Source organism: Diadema antillarum, unplaced genomic scaffold (assembly GCF_040938485.1).
Source record: "Diadema antillarum isolate AM-2024a unplaced genomic scaffold, OU_Dant_1.0 seq00000659_RagTag, whole genome shotgun sequence".
Lineage (NCBI taxonomy): Eukaryota > Metazoa > Echinodermata > Echinoidea > Diadematoida > Diadematidae > Diadema > Diadema antillarum.
In genome coordinates this window covers 265,098-288,538 of record NW_027271571.1, presented here as the reverse complement: position 1 = coordinate 288,538, position 23,441 = coordinate 265,098, and the positions used below count along the sequence as shown (strand labels likewise).

The window sequence follows — 23,441 nt, the reverse complement described above, 5'->3', positions numbered from 1 at the left end:
TAATGTCATATTTTCACTACTCAAAATTGATGATCAATTTCGTAGGCATTACTTTGAATTCATATAAAACCACTTTTATATATTTTATAATATTTCACTTTTGCCAAAGTATGAAGAGGTGAAACTTTCAGGAATAGGTAACAAACATGTACTGGTCATTATTACAAAGTTTTATGAAATTAGGGCTGGTATTTTATAAGATATGGTATTTTTCATCAAAAAATTATCTGTACAGTTTGACCTTGAAGGTGAACATAATGTTTGGATCCATTCTCATATTTGTAAACACAGATAGAAGAATGAATATGAGATTTATGATGACTTGAGTTGATATCCAAGTTGTGACACTCAAACAATGACATATTAAGCCAAAATACTATGTTTTTACTTATTAAATGATATCTTTAAGAATTGAAAAAGCATTGAAATAAGAACACTGAACACTTATCATATGACCTTAATGCAGTAGAACATGGGCATGGATCAGTCTTATTTTTCCTCAGCAATTTGTAAAAATATAAAAAAGTAAGTTCTTATTGCTCAAATTTGCTCAAATTTTCACACAATATATTACTACATATATGTACAATTCATCGCTAAAAAAGCAAGGATATTCAATTGGGGGAAAAGATTCAAATAGTAGTCAAATTAGGATATACCTCACTGGAAATAATAGAAAAACGGCTGCACTTATTTTCCTCAGCATTTGAAAATGGCTCGAAACTCAAAATTGGCTGAATATTTATTGGCAAACAGCACACCATATTGTAGTGTATCTTTGAGCAGTACTTCAAGGAAAAGCAGAAAAATAAGCTGTTTCTCCATGTATAGCTGTACAGCATGGGTTAAAAGGTCACAATGTCACAAAAATAAGCCAGCATTACACTCCTACCATGACGGGACTCAGACCTCATAACTTTCTCCAGCAGAAAGGACCACTGTTTTTTATTGCATGCAAGCAATGCCAGGAAAAATCCATTGATTTGATACCAAACACATAGGGGTAGACTTAAAATTCGGACCTCAAATCTTGATTTTACATATTAAAAGTTGTAAAACGCTTTTTTTTATGCATTACATGGGTTTTCGGGCACATTTTGGTAATTAATCTTTGATAATTGATAGTAAATGAGAAAAAATTAGCTATTGTATTACCAAATGTGATTATTGATGTCTCAGTATGCTGCATGTGAATTTGAAGTCAGTTGGTGCATTCTTTAAGAAGTTACAAAATATTTTTTTTAAAGTGAGAAAGTCATGATTGCATACCCTGATTGTGCTTATCACCTAAAAGAAGAAGTTTTGTTAATCCAAAAGTGAAAAAGGTGAGTCCACTAACTAAACTTAAGAAATATAAACTTTATTATCATCTTAAGATAACCGGACCTTCAAAATAACCTTTCTCATTTTTTCTTTGATTAACAAACCTTCTTCGGAATAACGAACCTACTTCATTTTTGGATAAAAAAAAACTTCGGGACAACGAACCTTCGGAATAGAGAACCTTTCTCAGTTTTTGATTTACAAACCTTCGGAATGACGACCCTCATTTTGTTTTCCGATCAACGAACCTTTGGAATAGTGAACTTTTCTCAGTTTTTGATTTACAAACCTTCTGAATGACGAACTTCATTTCATTTTCCGATCAACGAACCTTTAGAAAACGAACAATATAGTTTTATCTGAATTATGAACTCTCGAATAACGAATCTTCGTTAGAGCGAAGCTTGAGATGAGCAAACCTTCAGAATTCAGGGAATGGCGAAACCTCAGAATAAGGAGCCTTTGGAATAACAAACTTTAGTAAGAAACGAACTTTGGAATAGCGAACTGTAACCGAATCCTAAACCATCATTTCCTATACATGTGTGACAATACAAACAACTTTATGCTCTCTTTTAAATGTAATATATAAACGAAATTTAAAGGCACCATCCCATTTAAAGGGGTCGTATAGTTTTGGTTGAGACCTAATTTCAGGTTTCTAACATTTTTTGGTGAGATAATCAGAAACCTCTTATGAAATATGAAAGAGCATGTAATTCTATGAGGAATTCAACGTTTATTTGATGAAAATTGGTTTTGAAATGGCTGAGATATCAAAAAAGAGCGATTCTACTAAAGTGTGGGACCCACACTTTATCACGATTGCTTTGTTTTACTTTGTTTTTGGATGTTTCAGTCATTCCAAACCCGATTTTCATCAAATGAACTTTGAATTCTTCTTAAAATGGTATGCTCTGTACTATATAATAAGTGTTTTCTTGGTATCTCACAAAAAGGTAAAAGCCCAATTCTCATCTCCACCAATACTGTACTATCCCTTTAACCCTAACTAGGCCGGGGGGGGGGGGGGGGGGGGGGGGGGACCCATGTATCGCTAACGCGAAAAGCTATTGCCGCGACATTTCATTACTTTTTTTTGTACGAGTCTCCCGCATCTTTTGACACCAAATTTGCGGTGCCCGGGCACGTGGTTCCGAAGTTGCGGCATAAATACGTGCATGTCAGATCAAAAATTACTCAAACACGTGAATTTACATGTATGTACAATTTCAATGCAAACTGTGCTTAACAGGCAAATTTCATAAAAGCATGGTTATTTTTGGGTTTAATTGATTAAAATCAATTAATTGCATATTTTCTTGTTCGGAACAATGTCGTGGACAAGTTTCATCGAAAAAACAAAGAAAAACAAAGTTGAACAAACAAAGAAATTTAAAAAACAATAAAATACTTAAGAATTTCTTTCTGGTGGCACAATTTTATTTCCTTCTATTTGCTCAAGACACTAAAAAGAATATTTACACAAAAAATGTGCCCATTTTGAGCTTTATTTAGTGATTTACACCAAATTGTCTTATTTCATGCATCATGATGCATAAATTAGCATAATTTAGCATAAATGATAATTTTGTTAAAATTTAACTTCGTGGGTACTTTAGATTACATCATAGGCATGGTGTGTGCCAATTTTCGTCCGCGATCGCTGCGGTCGATGGCTGAGATCTGGAGGGGGGCCGGGAGGCCCCCCCCCTCCGGCTCTATGATCTTCCTAAATAGCCCGGCCTGGTTACGGTTAACAAATTTTCCAGTGTATGATTAGTATTCAACAAGTTTTCATTATATATTGTATTTGTTCTTTGTTATAACAAAAGAAAACTGCTGGTCCCGAGCATTTCGTTATAACGGGAGTGCACTGTATTCCAGGAACCAAGTGTTTTGATGACAAGCAAGGAAAATACTGTAAAACACAATATATTTGCGGCATGAAAATTTCGCGAATTGGAACTCGCAGCATGAAATTTTCGCGAATTGCCACTGGCATCCAATGCATAGTGTGTAGGCAAGAACTTTCGTGTGCATTTTAATTTCGCGAATGTTGGCACTCGCGAGATTCGCGAAATTAAAATGCAGGGCGAACATTCCTCGTTTTACAGTACCAAATGATGTAGAATTATGACAATTTGTACTAAAACTGATGACCAAAAGGACTGTATTGACTTATTGAGTCATGTGCAGTCATGACCAGTGATTTATATTCAATTGATATGCATCAGATGACATCTACACCGCAAGGAGAGGCCAGAACTCCAGTGAGCCGAATTGCCTCATCGGCTGGCAGCACTTCAGACTACATTTCACCAACCACAAAACGTAAGAGAAACCCCTTAGCCAGTCAGTCATCAATCCTCACCGATGTTCCTGATAATGACGATGCAGCGGAGAAGCGGCAGCGGAGACACTCTCGGGTCATGGACATGAAACGTCTCATGCAGAGCCCTTGCTCATCTCCCTCTGACAGGTAGAGCATTATTCTTCTACCAAATCATGATAACGTTTCCTATTTGAAATTGATTTTAATGTTTGCTTGTGAGAAAGATGTGCACACATGCAAATACATGCAACAGAAAATAAGTCTTTGTCCTTCCTGAAGTTGTAGCGTGGGAGGAGCCTTACAAAAATGTTAAAAGAACGCTGTTGTTCAGGGATATTGGAAGAGCTTTACCTTTGAAAGAAAGAGCTGAAGAACAGCTAGGAAACAAAATGCTACGCTCTTTGAGACAGCTGGCAGGGCAGACTGTGTAGAAAGATGCACTCAGGAGAAGGCTTCACTTCAGCTTTCATAAGTGAGCCCCCCCCCCCCCAAAAAAAAAAAAAATAAAAAAAATAAAAAAAATAAATAAAAAATTGCCATTGTCTATGCACTGCACAGTATACATTTATGTCCCCCTGAAAGTGAAATATCTCTTCATGTCCTAAGGGCAGAGAAAAGCTTCCCTGATATTATAGATATATTTTGCCCATAGAGATGTTTGTAATACAAAAGTATCTGCCAACGTGTTCTGTGGAGCCTCCCTGATTTTGATGTGTGAATGTCAGCAGCCTACTTTTGCTCATATACCTGTTTGTTAATAGTCATCATAAAGTTGAGGATGTTGAGATTAAACTGGCAAAAGAGTATTAACAGTGGGGAAATGAAAATTAAATTACATTGTACTGAATCACTCAGGAGTACTGTATTAGTGTGAATTTTCATATTTTCAATTACAATTGATCTGTGTTTTGTGCTCTTTCACAATGTCTTTGCTATTTAGGAGAAGATCACTTCCACTTAGTGGACTTTCATCTGGCCAACTGACGGAGCACTATTCAAACTGCATTAAGTTGTCTGCTGAAAATGTGAGTCCTGAAATGCAGATATTGCCTTCATTAAAGAGAAGCATTGAATATCTTATAAAATTCCAGTATGTAACATTATATACCACTACTAACTCCTAATGTAGAGTAAAATCTGTAATTTTGACGGGGGGAGGGTAATATGGCTCAAATTCAGAATGGAGGTTTCACACAGATTTTTAGAAGTGAAAACATGTCTTTTCCTCTGATGTGACAATAGTATAATTTTCATTCTGTAAGGCAGCATATTGCACAGTATTGTATTTCAATATTCTGAAATGCAAATGAAATCAATGTTGATGTATTCTGTGTTTTTCGTCATTCACACAGAAAATCAATTCCACCGAAGGTGAATGAATTTTGGCACAACTTTAGAATGCAGATTTCACACAGATTAGAGAAGTAAAAACATTTGTTGTCCCCCCTGATGTGACAGTAGTGCAATTTTCATTCTGTAAGGCAGCATGTTACACATTTCAGTATCCTGAAACATAAATGAAATCAATGTTGATGTATTCTGTGTTTTCCTTCATTCACACAGAAAATCAATTCCAAGAATGCCTTTGGTCTCCACCTCATTGACTACATGGCAGAGCTCCTCAAATCAAAGCAAGGGGAGATGACAAATTTCCAGGTAAGTTTAAAGCAATATAACAATATCATTTTCTGTGTACTCTATCTGAAGATCTGCTTGTTGCATATCAAATGCAATTTTTATGCAGGTGCCTGCTGTAGATGCTGAATATGTTGTATGTGTTTAATCTTTTTTAGTGTCGTGAGTTGAAAAAAATTGCAAATTTACAATGCTCCAAGATATTGACGTCCAGGTGTGTGAGTACTAAGTATGAGAGTGATGTGTGTACATGCAACATGGGCAGGCAGCAGCTACACATAGATACAACCTATCCAGCTGTGTGCACATGCATAGCTATATGCTGAGCACATGCAAGCAGTGCAATATTCATGTTCCATATTGCATAGTTAACCACCTGTGTAATTGTCTTACAACTCTTGATTCATGAAACATTATGACTGAAATGTCAAGCACCTACAGTACAGTATCAAAATGATGTTATATGTATAATGTATTGACTTATTACTGTAGGTATTTTAGAAGTTTGGGGGTTGATATAGCAAAGTGAACAGAAACATATTTTGAGTGATTTCTTGCTCTTAGTGTTTGGTTATGCAAAAACTAAAATGCTCACACTGGATGTGTTTCATTGACCAGCCGCAGGTCAACAAGTCAACAAAAACTAAAAACTCAATAATAAGCTACAAGGAAATGGTTTTAGATATAGTATAGTAGACAATTACTTGAAATAAACCCTTGATCTCCATTCACATGAACACACAAAGAAAGAAATGGTCAAAGCACTTACATGTGATTCTTGAAATCTTGGTCTTTCACAGAAATTTTACATTCACTTTCATCATCACCATATCAGGGCTCCACACTAACTTTTATTTTTGGTGGCCCAAAGGCAAACATCCGCCCTTTTTTGATGGCCCAATCAGGCCACCAAAAACTTCATTTCTGAAATTTTGGTGGCCCGACGTGCATTTTTGGTTGCCCCGGGGCCACTGGGCCACCGTTAGTGTCGAGCCCTGACTATATATTTATATATCTGTAGAAGATAAAAAAAATAACAGAAGAAACCTCAAAGTAGCTCAAAGGGGATGGCTAGTAACTGATCAGTGGGAATCAGTGGGAATGCTGGGGGATGACTGTTCCAATCCTTGTGGGATTCATTTAAGAGTATATTACATATCTATTGTTGTGTGAAAATTGTTTGCTTCACAATGGTCTCATATTCAAGTAATGTGCAGTTTAATGTTTCCAGGTTAGCATGCCTTTGCAGTGACGGGGCATTGAACTGCACATTACTTGAATATATGAGACCATTCTCAAGCAAATAATTTTCACACAACAATAGATATGTAATGTACTCTTAAATAAATCTCACAAAAATTTGGAACAGTCATCCCCCAGCATCCCCACTGATTCCCACTGAGCAGTTACTAGCCATCCCCTTTAAATTTAGATTTTGTTTAACTTGTACCTCTATGTCAATCTGTCTACTTGAGTTGCAAGAATTCAATGCTGGCTCTGTTAGTCAAAACATTTCTGTTGTGCCAAAGTCAGTTTATTCTGGTGTGTTGTCACTGATTTACTGATTGTATCACAGTCAGTATTGCGTATGACAAGTGTAGTTGTGCCTAGTCATGTCCAGGTATAGAATACCAGGTTTGGTTTGATGGTTAAAATCGTCCTCCCCCAACATGGTCATCCTTTGCAGGTTGCCAGCTGTACTTTGGATGCAAGTGCCAAGATCTACGCAGGGCGAGTGGATGCCATCCATGCTGAAACCTACAAGATGCTTGGTGGTCTCGGACATGATAGGCAGAGCAAACGTGAGACAGATTTTTGTTGTTGTCTTTGTTTTTGTCTGTCTTTGCTTTTCGAACATCAAGGTCTACTCTCTCATGGAAGGCAGATAGCTGCTGTTATGTTTTGCTGCATATCTTTACTGAATAGTTGACATGTGTAATGGCGCACTTTGGGCCAGAAGAAATTGCACAAAATAACTATTGATCAAAGTTCATGGAAATTATTATGCTTTTCTACTTTCCCTTTTCATGAGATGTTTTGAGCAAAGAAAAGACAAAATGTCAATGCGGATTACAAATTACAGATGACAATGATATAATGTATACAGAATACAGTGATCTTCACTGATAATAATACCTGGGGATGAATTCAACAATCTGTTACAATCAGATTATCATGGAAAGCAAACTTGAGGTAATGAGGGACTTTAATAGTCCATTTCCAAATAATCTTGGAATACTGCTATATCAAGATTCAAGATTCAAGATTCAAATCATTTATTATCATGCACTAGGGCATAAAAATCTTCTCAACAGTCTCCATTTCAAAATTTCACATGTAAAGGAAAATAAGTATATATGTATACATAACTGAAAGACAAGTAACATAACACTAGACAAAGTACATCAAATACACATATTATAATAATCAAAGTATTGCACTTTGTCCCAGCATATGTACATGACTTGTGTCTTATTACAAAAAATTCTGATTTCAGCAATTTATCTCAGTAACCTCAGTCAGTTAATGAAACTCAGCTAATGAAAGCAATAAGCACGCATGGCTCGGGACCCCATCCGCCCAACACTCAAAAAAAAAAATACATGCACACCCATAACCGCCCATACACACACACACACACACACACACACACGCACACACACACAAGCACACACGCACACACACACAAACACACCAGCACCTACACGCGTCTCATACACGCCCACATCACACATCACTATATGGTCCAATAAAGTTCCACTGGATAAGTGATCCAACATTTTTGACTGCTGATGATCCACAGGTGGAACAGGCTAAAATCTTGTGTGTGAAATACCCCACACAGATATCAGAAATGCTTGCTCAGTTGCTTTCAGAAGTTAGAGTTACCAGGCCTCCAAATGTCAGTCTATAAATCCAAAATATGCTGACATCCAAACATACAACATCCAAATAGCAGGCAATGATAAGCCTCTCACTGGCAAGATCCTAAGAACTCTCATGGCTTAGGAACTCAGCCCATGTACCGTATGTCCCAAAAAAAAATTACAATGGGGCCCTCCACAACGATATCTTTACAAATAGTGAATGAATCTAAATACAAATTCAGGGTATGAAACTATAACTCATCGCCCACATCTTTCAGAAAACCCCATTCGATTTGCTTCAGTGGTCAAAGAGAAATGAGGAATTTTGTAGAGGATGTCGGGAATCGCTTCTGTCCAAATTCTGTCTATTATTCACACACAAGAACATTGAATTGCTAAAATTGGAAGAATCAGACTCATGACATGCTTTACAACAATCCACATTTCTCTGTGACTGTTTAACCAAATTGAATGGAGTTTTCTGCAAAATAAAGCTAAAATGTTATATTTCAAGACCCTAAAGAAGCATTAAAAAGAATAAATCATATTGGGTGTTATCCATGCGAAAATCCGATTGTAATTTTTTTTGGACAGACTGCAGTAAGTCGCCCCAAAAATTACAATTTGATTTTCGAATTGATAACACCCAATACGATCGACTTGTCTAAATGCTACTTCAGGGTCTTGAAATATAACATTTTAGCTCTATTTTACAGAAAATCCCATTCAATTTGGTTAAGCGGTCACAGAGAAATGTGAATTGTTGTAAAGTATGTCATGAGTCTGATTCTTCCAGTTTTAGCAATTCAATACTCTTGTGTGTGAATAATAGACAGAATTTGGACAGAAGAGTTTCCCGACATCTTCTACAAAATTCCTTGTTTCTCTTTGACCACTGAAGCAAATCGAATGGGGCTTTCTGTAAGATGTGCGCAATAAGTTATAGTTTCATACCCTGAATTTGTATTTAGATTCATTCACTATTTTTAAAGATATCATTGCGGAGGGCCCCGTTGTAATTTTTTTGGGGACATACTGTATAAAGTATCAAAAGTCTAACCTTCTACAAGATTCTACCCACAGTTATGACTCGTTACCTCACACACTTTGTTCACACAGCTTTGATTGCAAAGACTTGACCTACTTCAGCAAAATGCCAGCCTACACACACACACACACACACACACACAATACAAACTATCAGTGGGGGATTCTCCTTTATGACTTCTTGACTAGTTTTGTAAACATAGACTTCTAGTGTATTCTCCCCAGCCAAGCATAATCTAAAATATTCTAAATCATTGTGACATCACAGGTTAATTCATAGACATTCATAAAAACTTTGATACATACTTTGAGAAAAATGTACTGACAAAAAGAATAGAATAACATCTTTACACAATCTAAATGATGAAATTAATTGTATTATGGGTAATTATTACACATATGTTGATGTAAACTGTGCTACACTACACTGGGAGCATAGCCTATTCAGTGAAAAATGAGATTTAATTCATGAATTGATGAAAGTAAATTGCATGAGTAGTCTATTTGAAATTAGAAATATCACTCAAAGTTGCTTCTGTGTCGTTTTTCCAACCTCTTAGTAATATTGTTGATGTTTAATAGTGTCAATGCACCAACTTCCTTCAGTAAGATTCTGTTACACAAACTCTAGCTGCTTATACTGTATGTGCTCGTATTGAAGCAAGATCCTACTCCACCTGTGTGGAAAGCTTGTACAACCATTTACTGAAAGTATATATATGCAGTTGAGAAGAGTTCATATTTTGACCTTTCCTTGTGTTTTGGCAGATTCAGAGGGAGATGGGCTTGATGGTTGTGATGATCCTGGGTCTCAGGACAAACAGAAGAAGAAGAGAGTGAGTTAATGGTCCCAATTGTTACCATATTGTTCATTACTCTTAATTCTCCAAGCAATATGTCCCCCTCCCCTCAGGTTTATTTTCTATTATTTCATTAAAGGAAATCTGGGTGCAAAACAAAATAGGAATCTACCTGAGTTAGTATTGGGATATATTCCTTGGAGACAACCCGTGCACGTTCATATGATAACATTTTGATTGTAGTCCCACTCTTTCTCAGTAGCAGAATTACTTATGTCATCCTTTGAACACATGAGAATGCAAAAAAAAAAAAAAATGGACAAACTGTAGAATGCGTTCATGTATCAAGCTGTCTTGCACACAGGATGCATCCTTTTCATGTGATTTTTAAAGAAGGATTTCTTTTTATCTTGTTTTATTTCTGCTGGTTTCCTCAAACCATACTCGGACTCCTACAAATTATAACTTGTGTATTCCCTTTGTGTCTATTTGCTTCCTACAGGTACGTCATTCCAACACATTGGAAACCAACCTAAAGAATATCAATGTGACTAAGCTGGATCTTGGTTTTGAGGTAGTTATGCTAAATTATGGTTTGTTTTTTACTTTTAGGTTAAAACTATGATTGTACTGCCCTGCCAGTATTAAAGTCTACTGTATCAATCCTGAAAGATGCCAATAATGCTTGCATCTCTGAATTTTTCCTCAATGATTTCAACCCCAAATTGGAAGCAGCTGTAAAAATGATTTGTTTTGAAGGCATGTACTTATAAATCTTATTCTAAAAGTCCAAATTTATAGGGTATTTTGTATTGAATTTTAGAATGGATTGGGAGTTCAGCAAATTATGTATGTAATCTGGGGAAGATGGGGGAAATATCTAAACTTCTTTGGTTCATAATAAGATTTTTTTTTGAAGTGCTAAGAGCTGGATTTGTTATGGCCTTAAACCAAATAATAATATGTGTAAATCAAATTGTTATTGGCTGAGTCTCATTTTCCATTACAAAATGAATATCATTTTTAACTAGAAAAGCACTCTGAGAGCGCAGACCTCCGCCAAGCATGCAGCTCATTTCCACCACTGATCTTGTTCTTCCATAGAGATATAAGTGATTTCAACCGATACGTACAATGTACTTTTATATAGCATTGTGTGCTGAAAGTCGCCCGATTTCCCAATATAAGCCTTTGTTACGTCATAAACCCCTCAGCTGCATGGCGTGCCTCGCCCTGCAGAATCTGGAGCACGCACTTTCGTGCGCGCATGCAAACCTCAAATACGCGCAGCCTGAACTCCCAAGTTCATTGACCCTAACTGCCAAAATATCAAAAATCCTTCGTATATTCCCCAAAAATTCTCGGATCACTACCAAAGTTTAATCATCTATTACTTGTATCATTCCAAACCTTTCCTGCAAGTTTCATCCAAATCCGTTTGCAACTTTTTGAGTTATTTTGCACACGGACAAACTAACTAACTAACTAACCAACTAACTAACTAACTAACGAACATACAAACAAACAAACAAACCAACCAACAGTAACAAAAATATAACCTCCTCCCTAGGCGGAGGTAAATATTGAAACTTAAGCCTTGTGAGTGTGTGATGGACTCCTTGCTGTGAAAGCAAATATTGCAGACTTTACAATTATCTGATGAACAAAGATTTTTCTTTATGTTTCTTTTTAAAAGCCTGATCCACTGTTCCAGCGTACCTCTGCTGCATTTGATGAGGGTGGCTCCTTTGGACTCCTTCTCAACCACCTCCACTGCAGAGATGATGGTTGTGAGCTGCTCCTGGACTCCAACACTGTCCTCAGCCCAGAGGGGGAAGCAACAAAATCAGACATTGGAACACAGACGACTGTTGACATGAGTGACGTCAGAGGTGAGAATATTTCAGGGCTTATGACCAATGGCTGTTCAGGAAATGAGAATTGACCATAGGAAAAGTAGTGCCATAAGTCTTTTTGCTTCTACTGACCCCTACATGAGTACTGACTATCTGGTTCATTTTATTTTGCCCTCTGGCTCTTTCTGTTGATTTTGTGTGCATAGCTGTACTCAGCCTTCCAGTAATAACTTTAGTTCAATTAATTATATGTATTTTGCTAAAGTGGTTCCAGGGACAATCACAGCTCATCTTTGGATGTGATGAGGTCATAGACAAAAAGGTATTACAGAAATATAACATAACTTATCCATATATACTTATTGGTAATACATGTATAATCTTTGTATTAGTGTCACGCTGGAAATACTACTGTGAATGGTGGGGATGATATTAATCAACTCTTATAACACCAGGACAACTGACTGTTTTCTGAAACCATAAAATCTTGACTTACCACATGTCAGATATGCGAATGTTCTCATGAGTCTTGTAAGAGCAATAACAATACAAGAGAAGTGGCAGTAGTGATTGTTTTCTGATTGTTTCTTTGTGTTTATTTGTTTTGTGTAGAAATCTATGCTGGAGTGTCCCTTGATAATCTGCAAATATGTCCAGAGTTTGCCACTTTCGAGTTCACCAACTGGAATGATGACTGTGAGGTAAGACAGACAGAGCTCACCCTGAATATATCTACCTTTGCATGTGTGATATAATATATTCAATATTAGAAAATGTAAAAGGAAGTAACACAAATTTTCATGCATTCACATTTCCAAATCGTAAATATACTTCACTGAATCTTGACCTTATCCTGTTTTGTAATCAGTTCAATCAAATCTAATTTTCTTTTTAGAAGAGATGAAAGTGTAAAACCTGTGCAATCATTATAGCAATAATTCATTATGACTGTAAAGATAAGCTTGCCAGTGACATTAGCAAAAATGGACACGAATTAGTCATGACAGAAAACAGGTATATAAAATCAATTTAGTTCTTCTTGAAGAAGTGTAGAACCAATGAAATATTTTGTTGTCTTGACAGCAGAAGATGAGTCTACATTTGGCCAAACAATATCCCACATAATACATGTAAAATGTTGACAGTCAATTTAAAAGGCACTCTCCAATTTCAATGTTTCCACTTTTAAGAATCTTAACTGCATGGATTCTGTATGTCACCAGAGTCTCTAATATTGAGCAAATCTGAAGCCCCCAAATGGATCAAGGTTGAAAATAAATGCCATATACTTAAACAAAAAGAACCAACCAAACAAAAATCTCTTAGCCACTAGATCATCATGGTCCATAGATAGTAGTGTTGGAGTTTAAACCGTTCAGTAAATGGTTTAACAACATGATGATATTTGGGCATAATAGTGACCACATAATATTAATCAAAACTTGTATGTTGAAGTGTTTATCGTGCATTTGAACATTATTGTCATGCAGCTCAGTCAGCAAAGTTTGTCAATTTCAGACATTGAGCCACCACAATGTTAAACATTAATTGCCTTTAGGAGAGGAAAATAACAACTCAGCGCCATTTTCCCTCCTCATGTAGGAAAGAGCGTCTTCGATGCTGACCAAGACAGCATCCAGCAGCGCCCAGGCATTTGATGTGGCAGCCATCCCTGAACCCCTTGAGGAAACAACTGATCACGCGGGGATGGATGTCATGGGAGGAGGCGATCCCATTGAGGGAGGGTTCAGCGATGATGACGGGGACTGTGATGCACCAATGGACCAGCCCTCCATGTTCATCTCAGATAACTCTGCCACCACCACCACCACCACAGTTGGAAGATCTGGTTCACCATATTCAAAGAAAATAAACTTTGTTTGTTAATTAGACATGAATATCCATTTGAAACTTGCCAGACTTTGTGTGTACCTATGTAACTAGTAGAAACAAAGGATTCATAGAAATTTTAGCTGGATGACAGTAAACCACAGATGGGAGCATGGCTTCAGCTGATAACCAAACAGTTTGTGATGATAATATGATAAAATCATGCATGTATGATGTGCTTTAAACTTAATTTTTATGCCTTTTTGTTTCCATCAGATATTACAAAATAATACTGCTCACACCAAAGTGGACAAGTCTCAGAAATGTTACAATCAAGTCATATGTCTGTATCATGATATCATCTCATCACAGTTCTGTATCAGTGAACACCGGAGGAAGTCTGTGTCTTCAGCTCTCCCTTGCCCCCACGGAATACTCATACTTCAACATGGACATTCTTAATACGTGGGCTGGGCCACAGCACTGGAAGCTCAAACCAAAGTCCAAAGGTATCGGAATGTTGAAAGCTTTTGCATTTTCTTTGTGTCTTGTGTAATAGTGCCTCTAGTAGATGCGTTGCCTTCTTGCAAACTTAAATGGAAATTCCCAGTGACATTTTCAAATGTCTTTATGTCTGTATGTTTGGAAATTTTCTGTACAGTCTATTACAGGTTGAGGTTTTCTCATGCAACCAGATGTTGGAACAAATTAACAATAATTACAGCAGTAACAGTTTTGTTGCAAACAAATTTTTTTTTTTTTTTTCAAGATAATTTCTCAGGCTTGTATGGAACAGTAGAATTGCATCTCAAAGCTGTTTCTAAGTAGCATCATCTCTTTTGTGCATTATATCCTTTGAATGATAGATCAAGCAGCAGATGAGGGCCCCAAGAAGGCAAAGTCTAAGAAACCTCTCTTCAGGATAAACTACGATGAGCAAATCAACTTCGAGAACTCTTTCAGTGAATCCAAAGTAAGTGACAGCTTTTGATGAAAGCGTTTTGGTGTCTGATTCTGATGGAATGAACAGTGAATAATATCCAATTCACTCCTCTCTCAATGCAAATGTAAAGCTGTAATTATCCTGATACACAACATAGAGTATGGAATGTCTTCCAGTTGAACAAGAAACACATATTAAAAAAAAAAAGAAGGAATATTAAAAAGATCAACTAAGGCAATTTGCTATTCTGTGCAATCTCAACTCATTGATTAGACTGTTGTGTACTTGATATACAGTATACTGTTTGCTTCTTTTGATTTTAAGAGACACCTTTGAGGAATCAAATATAAAATACTTTTTTTTTCCTCGGGGAGGGGGGAGGGGTGGAGGAGGGAAAGATGATGGTATTTTGTCAAGCCTGTTGCTATGTCATCAGTGTTGTACATTTTCTTGCCTCAAAGTCTTGCTCCACCTCCTTCATTTTTGTTCCTTCAGGCTGCCACTACCCTCTCCCAGGCAACCCTTAACAAGTACAAGAAAAGTGAGTTGACATTGCCTGACCATGACAACGACTACAAGCCTGCCAGTCTCTTTCAGATGTTCTTGAGGCCAACATTTATGGTAAGAGTTTCAGTAAGATATTGTCCCAGTTAGTGATTTTGGACAAAACTGAGAAAACCAAATGAAACATGTAACATTTTAGCAGGAAGTTTGAATACCAAATGATCAGTACTAGATTAGCTTTAGCTGCACAGCAAATGTTTGAAGAAATGTTGATATAAGCCCCTGTTAAAACCAAGTTTGGTGTCTAGGTCATGTGACTCTGATATTTCTTCACTACCACATCTCAGCAGAGTCCAGAAATGTCTTGATTTCATGAATTTTCTCATGTTAGCTCAAAATATGTCAATGATGATATCAAATTATTGCTCATCCTTCAGTACATGATGCATCGTTACCTCCATCAGATTCTAGAGAAACTTGCACTCCATTCACTTATTTATAAAAGGAATGAAAGAGCTGAGCAATGACCTAAAAAAGATTAACAAATGGCTACCACTTATAAAATCAGTAGCTGACTATGTGTCTTAGAGTTTACTGCAAAAACACTACATAATATTATTATTTCACAAAATGGCAAAAAATAATGACCAGTGTGTGAGGATTTAGTAAAAGAAATTTGGATTTCTCAAGCAAGATTCTCTGAATTTGTTGGTGATGTCACAAAGAGTGATGAAAGAGCTGAAATGGAAAATAAAGCATTGAGACAAGATGTTTCATTTGTATGGCATTACACTTATCTCATGCGGTGCAGGTCAAACGTCAAATGAACAGCGAAGGTAATGATTTGATTGATGACGGGATTGAGGGCTACGACTACAACAATGAGAATGACTGTGCCAACTTCTGTCCCGCTGCTGGGGTTTGTGCTTTCCTTTGTTCATTCCCAACCATCCTATGTGAGAGCTTGTTAGAAGATATTGGAATGAGTGTGGTGCTACAGCACAGTTCCATGCCATGTAAAAATGGCTTTGATAACGAGAGTAAAATGAGATGAACACAATGATACAAGTGTAATCAAAATCAGACTTGAAATAAGAAACTTATGGAATGTTAATTTTTCACACATTTTTCACAAAATATTGTTATTGGTTGCTACCACATATATATGCAAATCGGCTGAGGTGATGATGTAATCTACTCACAGCTATACCATTATTAGTTTGTGCACAAATCTTGTATATCATATTTGGTCAATAACTTAACTATGAGAACCCTATCCTCCCTAAGATTCACCAAGTTGCTAAGTTATTGCAGCACAAAATTTGACGTGCATACAAGTTTTTCTCTGATTTCATGTCAAAAAATGGAAATTCATTGAAGATTTTATTGTTAGTCAGTGGGAGAATTGTGGTGCCACAGCATCATTTCCTCATCTGGTTTTATGGTTGCTACTGAATATTGCCATTTCATGAAAACATGTGAAACTCCTTCTATTCCATGTGTTTCATTTCACTCTGTCTATCAAAGCTTACTTGAGCAGTCATCCTGCATCAATCCTTATTTTATTGTGCGCATAATGCCACACTGCTTGATGAATATTCATGAGATAAATGACTGTACCAATTTTTCTTGTCATTGAGTATTTCAACAAGTTATTCCATGTGGAATGTGCAAAAATCGTATCATTAAGGAATCTTAATTTATTAACATTTTAGCAGCATCTAATTTCATCACTTGAAAGTTTAGAAATTCAAGGCAGTAAGATTTTTTTGCATGTCTTATTTTGTCAATCTTTTGATGTTTTCTTGGCACCAGAATCCACATTTTTAGTAGAGTGATGAAGCAACATTACATTACAATTGTTTTCCCACTAGTATGAATAGGCATTAGGAATATTAGGCCTCACGCTTTCAAGAGGCAAATGTCCAATCATATTACTTGCCCAACAGTTGTTCTATTTGTCCTTGGCAAGTGGGCAAGTGTGTTTGTAGCACCCTGCTTGTGACTTGTCCAATTTATCAAGTGTCGATCGTGTCCAGTGATATTTTGTGGCTTTGACTTTTATTTGAACATTTCATTGTTTGTATTTTTATGCCTCCACCACAAAGTGGTGCCGGAGGCATTATGTTTTCGGGTTGTCCGTCCGTCCGTCCGTACGTCCGTACGTCCGTCCGCTTTCGTTTACGCGATAACTTGAGTAATATTTACTGGAATTTTACCAAACTTGGTCCAAGTATGAAGTATGATGGGGCAATGATTTGATTAGATTTGGGGTGAAATCGGCTAAAGGTCAAAGGTCAAGGTCAAATCATGAAATTGTATCCGTTTACGCGATAACTCAAGACTGGATGGAGCAAATTTCACCAAACTTTGTTGGAGGATGATGTATGATGGGACAATTACTTGATTAGTTTTTCAGTGAAATCGGACAGAGGTCAAAGGTCAAAGATCAAGGTCAAATCCTAAAATTTATCTGTTTACGTGATAACTCTAAACTGGATGAAGCAGCTTTCACCAAACTTGGTCCAAGGATGATGTATGATGGGACAATTAGTTGAGTAGATTTTAGTGACATTGACAAGAGGTCAAAGGTCAAGGTCAAATGCTAAAAATTATGCTATTTCCCCCATATCTATGCAATGCCCGCAGTTATTTTCTTGAAACTTAGTGTAGACATGTACTACTGCGTAAAGATTTTCCCGAGAGAGTTTCATGTCATAAGGTCAAAGGTCAAAAGGTCAAAGGTTAGGTGAAAATGTTGCAATATCACTTTTCTCGCAAATGGTTCAATGTATCTTCATGGAACTTGGTACATACGTACATGTATGCATGTACTGACTGGCAGGGATTATCTAGGGAATTTAGGGGTCATGGGTCAATAGTCAGGGGGTCAAAGGTCAAGGTCAACTCCTCAAAATGTTACCATTTCCCTCATATACTAGTATATGCAATGATTGCATTATTAGTTTTGAAATTTAATATATGTACATGTATTACTTAATGGAGATTCTCTTGGAAATTTCCAGCCTGAAGGTCAAAGGTCAAAGGTTAAGGGTCAAAGGTCAGGTTTAGATGAGAAAAAAGATATACTTTGTACTGTAATTACAGTCTTTCTTCGTACCTTGAAAATTATACTCAATGCATAAACTTATAATAAGGTCCGTCAGAAGTCAAGTAAAAATTTTCAATTCCCCAAATATGTGTACCTGCACTCTTTATATAGACAATTATAGCAAACCCAGTTCGTGGAAAGTGAACATTCAAGATATTTCTGACAAACCTGTTATTTCGATATTTTGCCAGTTATGTGAAACTGTCATCACACATTGTGAAGACATTGTACTATACACCTATTGGGAGAATCATGCCTTATGGCGGAGGCATCAGTCGCCATAGCAACATTTCTAGTTTGTTTGTACAATGTATTTTATCACTTGACATGAGCATTTGACATGACATCTGCAATGAGAAACAGATCACTTGAGTAAATGGAAGTAAGAAATCACAGTAATTGATTCATCATGCAGGGTGATGATGATGATGACTATAGCAGCCAGGCACCAGGTAGCGTGACCTACGACTTTGCTAGCAGTGGAGGTATCGATCTCAGCCAAACTTCTGCTGGTAGTCACAGCGGATTCCTCAACAACAGCATCCTGGATGCCACACTCCTCACTGGTGACAAGTTGGTGGCCCAGCCCCACAAGGTTTGTTTGAATTACTGTAAAGGTGGACGTTTTTGAGTATTTCATGCAACCAGAAACTAGCACGAAAATAAAAGCGCACATCATATTTTTGCTTGTCATATGTTCCAATAGTCAATATGCCTTGATTCTGCATGATTAAAAGCACACAAAATTCACATCACCTGGCTGAGTGCGAAAAAAAATACTCATGAAAAAAATATTCACTTTTACAGTGCACATGGTAGCCATTGTCAGTCATTGTGTTTAGTTTGGATGGATTGCAAATGGATTTATGAGCTAAAGATAAACAGAACAAAATAAGGACTTATCAAAACCATTTTAGAAGCTGCTCCTGAGGTCACTGATATTGAATCAATCTGATGATATATCATCATGTTAGGTTTCTTTTCAACAACAAGTCCAGACTGATGAGGGGAGGAGCTCATGTGAGGATTCATCTAATCCTCCTTTGTAATGAAGATTCAGTTTAGAAATGCAGCCTTGGACACAGAGAAGGACTGTTTTGTAAAACAGTGCTTCACTGATTGATTCTGTGATGCAGATTATATAGCTGCACTCTAAAACTTCTGCATGTTTGTAGTTAGGTCACACTTATGCTGTGACAAAGACTTTAGTCTTCACTGCCTTCATTTTTAAACTCACCAGCCTCCCTTATCTTCCCCCGAATTCTAATTAGCTGTTTACATGGTCCTGCACTTATCTAACTGCTACACTGTCGTATTGGTATTGCATTAAATTCACCCCCCCCCCCCCCCAAAAAAAAAAAAAAAAAAAAACGAAAAAAAAAAAACGGTGACTTAGCCAAGATGAAAATAGAGCAAGTGATTGAATGGAAATCAAGACAAGTACATTATCCCCATTTATTGCAAGTTTTAGGACATCTATGCCATCTGGCAAACAGCATATTAACATACCTGTCCACTGGTAAAGAAAACATGGCAGGGGATGTCCAAAATTGTGATGACTATTCCCTTGCTTCTCATTGTGCCACAATATTTCTTTTTTTTTTTCTCTGCGAACTGCTGGCAGGTTAACAAGATTGACATTCAGTACGCCCGGACAGCCAAGAGGATGGACGTCAAGAAGCTCAAGACACACATGTGGAACTTCCTCACCACCCATCATGATGAGGATGACAAGGTCAGTATCCAATGGAAACCTTATTGTTTGTTTTAGGAGTATGGTGCATAAAAAATAGGGGGTTGCTGATGCATGAGTGTGTGTGTGTGTATCAAATTTATGCAGTCTTGCTTGTTCAGGATATTTCAGTATGGTGGTTGTTTGTTGGGGAGGATACAATATTACTTTGTTAGATAATCATTCCTCTCCACATATAGACAAGGGTATAAATTTGTTCTAGGGTCTAGGGCAATTACCTCCTGGACAATTACCTCAGACCCTTCCCTGACCCTAATCCAGTTGGAAAAAGGAGGATGCTGATATATATTGAGGGAAATATCAACTTGTGATAAAAGCATCATTTTTCACATTGCACACAAGAGAGAATTCAATGTTTGTTTTAAGGATACATAACTACAACACACGTCAAAGAAACCTCTTCCATCGTCCTCATGTAAGGACTACTGTTTCCTTGAATTCTTTCCGAACCACTTGTATTAAAGAGTGGAACCAACTACCTGTTGACATTAGGAACAGTACAACATTTTCTAAGTTCAAAGTTCAGTGTAAAAAATATCTATTAGACAATTTGAAATGAATTTGTCTAAGTACATGTTAAACATTTATTTGATGTTATATAGATTGGCCAGCCTACTGTAGTTTTGAGTGCTTTGTGTGGGTGATTGTGTATGGGGTGTGAGGGTGTGGGTGTGTGTGTGTGTTAGTGTGTTTATGGTCTCCTTTTTTATGTAAGTTTATTTGTTGCCATTGTATATAGCCTACATTATGACTGTTCTGATATATACTTGCCATGTCGTAGTGTTAGTGTGTGAACTTACGTGGTACCTTGGTCTGCTGTCGGTGGTTTCAGTGACTGTTCTGAATGCTCTCTCAACTGATTATTGTGATGGTGAATGTCACCATCTTAACTTATTTGTACCCTGCATAGAGCCTCACTCACAAGCCTTGCTTCTTTCGGGGTCCTAAAAAACCATGTAAATTTTTGTATCAGCGATTTGTGTTATCTTGTTATTTATGTTTGGTTTTTTGAATGAATTGAATTGAATTGAATTGAATTGAATTGAAGGTATATACTAAAGGGAAGTGCCTGAACGTATTGTGTGTATGATGATATGAAAGTTTCTCCTCTGGCGATGATGCCATGAGATATGATGGAATGGAGAGGGAGGGAGTTCCTGATATACGGTGTATGTCAAAGGAGAGCATGAGTTGCTTTCCTTTGGCAAGGGTGTTGATGTCCAGGGATACATTTCAATGTTATTATTCTCATCTGTGTTGGGCTTTGATTCCTGTATTTATTTTAAAGCATGCTGGGAAGGTGTTGGGTGCATAAGATTCTTTGCTTTCCTTTCTATATTGCAATGCAGGAGAATATCAGCCAAGAAGCCGAGAAATCAGATGGTGTGGCCGGTAGTCAGTCATTTTGTGACATGTACTCCATCCTGCCCGAGAGACTCAGTAAGACCATGTCCAAGAATCTCAGTGTACCCATCGCTTTCGTCTGCTTGCTTCATCTCTGCAATGAAAAGGTGAGTGTATGATAGGATTGGTGGCTTTGAGGCAGCAGAGGGTCTAAAATGTATTAAAAGTAATGATGGGTGATAGCAATGTTACTTGATGGATGTGTTGTTGAGGTTAAAAAGTGACAATGATAATAATGGTGCTAATGATGATGATGGTTATGGTAAATGATGATAAAGATAATGTGAATGATAATGATTATTAAACCAGGTGATAGTGATGACGGTGTCGGTATGATGAGAATGTTTATGTCAGTTGATCAACATGGCTGGCTGGGATGCTACTGAGGGAGTGGAGAGTGAGCACTGTCAGTGCTCGCTGGAAATAATGTATCCAGTGACTGGGGTGATAATACATTATAGTATGTAAAGCAAATTGAAACCCTTAAAAAGTCTGGAATATGCAATATAAAGATTGACTACGATAATTATTATCATTGTTGTTATGGAGATGCTGCTGATGATATATACAATGATGCCAATTTGATAATGATGGGGAGGGGGGGGGGGGGGGAGAACGAAGAAGATGATAATGACAGTAAAGATGATGACAATAATGTGATGATGATAATGATTCAGTGTCTACAAAACCAAGGATGTCCTTGTGATTACATGGTGATAATTACATTTCTTACTTACCGGTATTTGATAAGAATGAACTCAGTATAAAAGTAGCTCATCAGAAAGGCAATGGTTAGTCAAAGTAGCTCATGAGATGATGTACTTTGAGGCGTGGTAGGTGACATGATTTCATATTTGACTAAAGAATTGTTCAGAACAACACATTATCAACTTTTGATACAAATCAGTCACAGGAGGGTCTTCTGAAAAGTGGGCTGCCCATCTTCCCTTTTCATTAATTGTACATTGTGTATGACTAGACTTGGATGTGTTATGATATATTGCAATTCCCTTTCTTTTTCTCTCTATGGTTGTATTCAGAGTCTTCGGGTGAGCAATAGTGACCATCTGGATGACCTTATCATCAGCCAAGATTGAGGGCTCATGTAACTGTGTCCAAACACTTTGTGTGTGTGTATATATGTATGATACAACACACTGGTATATTGTCTCTATGTAAAGTGCAGTGTGTTTTACACACTTCTGTAATTATTACCTTGTTTTAACTGGATGAAGGTACTGCATTCTCTCCCCTATTAAGCTCATCACAAAGGTTAGAACAGATCATGTCATATGTTGTCGAATGTCACTTGTGCTTTTATTTTTTACACTAAGGCTAATAGATGCTCTTTAGTACAGGCCATTTGGTCTTCACAATCTCTGGAGGTATAACTACAAATAGTCAATCATAAGTGATCCTGAGGCATTGAGGTTCCATCATATCTGGACATGTCAAACATCATCTCGGATTTGTGGAAAAATATTGACCATAACTGCAAAAATATCCTCAGTAGATGACAAGTTCAAGTCCCTTGGTTCCTTTTTTCCGACATGTTAGTTAAATTATAGATCAGCAGTTGCGATCTTACAAATTTCATTTGTAGAGGCAGCAAATTGAAGAAAACTCACGCCTCAGTTCTGACTGTTCTCAGTTATCAAGTTTAAAGATAATATAAAGTTTTGGTACAGTGAAACCCCGTTACAACGAGGTCCGTGGGACCGGCGATATTACCTCGTTATAACCGGTACCTCATTATAACCGTACGCATCAAAAACAAGGAAAAACATAAGCACGACGTCATATACCCATGAATGAAACTTAAGAACATCCTTTGCATTGTTATTATACAATTATGGATCGTTATTATTGAGAGAATAAAGGGAAATTATCTGTGAATTAGACGAAGAAATAGGGGCTGAAATTAATTCTTTATTGTAATTCTTGTTTGTTAAGTTTTTTCTAAACACCAGCGCAAATAGAATAACATACAGGCGTTGTTTACCATAACTTGCGAGATATTTTTACGCTGTTG

General features: G+C 37.0%; 1 protein-coding gene across 1 annotated transcript in view; it reads left to right on the top strand.

The window, feature by feature from the left end:
- LOC139736642 (condensin complex subunit 2-like) overlaps positions 1-22,506 on the top strand; it is a 28,111-nt gene extending 5,605 nt beyond the window's left edge. Inside the window, exons 2-18 of the mRNA XM_071647391.1 lie at positions 3,561-3,805; positions 4,599-4,683; positions 5,222-5,314; positions 6,981-7,095; positions 9,976-10,043; positions 10,510-10,581; positions 11,704-11,899; positions 12,476-12,564; positions 13,466-13,716; positions 14,063-14,202; positions 14,560-14,666; positions 15,132-15,257; positions 15,952-16,059; positions 18,668-18,847; positions 19,877-19,987; positions 21,355-21,516; positions 22,450-22,506. Coding sequence (XP_071503492.1) covers positions 3,561-3,805; positions 4,599-4,683; positions 5,222-5,314; positions 6,981-7,095; positions 9,976-10,043; positions 10,510-10,581; positions 11,704-11,899; positions 12,476-12,564; positions 13,466-13,716; positions 14,063-14,202; positions 14,560-14,666; positions 15,132-15,257; positions 15,952-16,059; positions 18,668-18,847; positions 19,877-19,987; positions 21,355-21,516; positions 22,450-22,506 — 2,205 coding nt within the window. The remainder of the gene's footprint in view (positions 1-3,560; positions 3,806-4,598; positions 4,684-5,221; positions 5,315-6,980; positions 7,096-9,975; positions 10,044-10,509; positions 10,582-11,703; positions 11,900-12,475; positions 12,565-13,465; positions 13,717-14,062; positions 14,203-14,559; positions 14,667-15,131; positions 15,258-15,951; positions 16,060-18,667; positions 18,848-19,876; positions 19,988-21,354; positions 21,517-22,449) is intronic.
- The last annotated feature ends 935 nt before the right edge of the window (positions 22,507-23,441 follow it).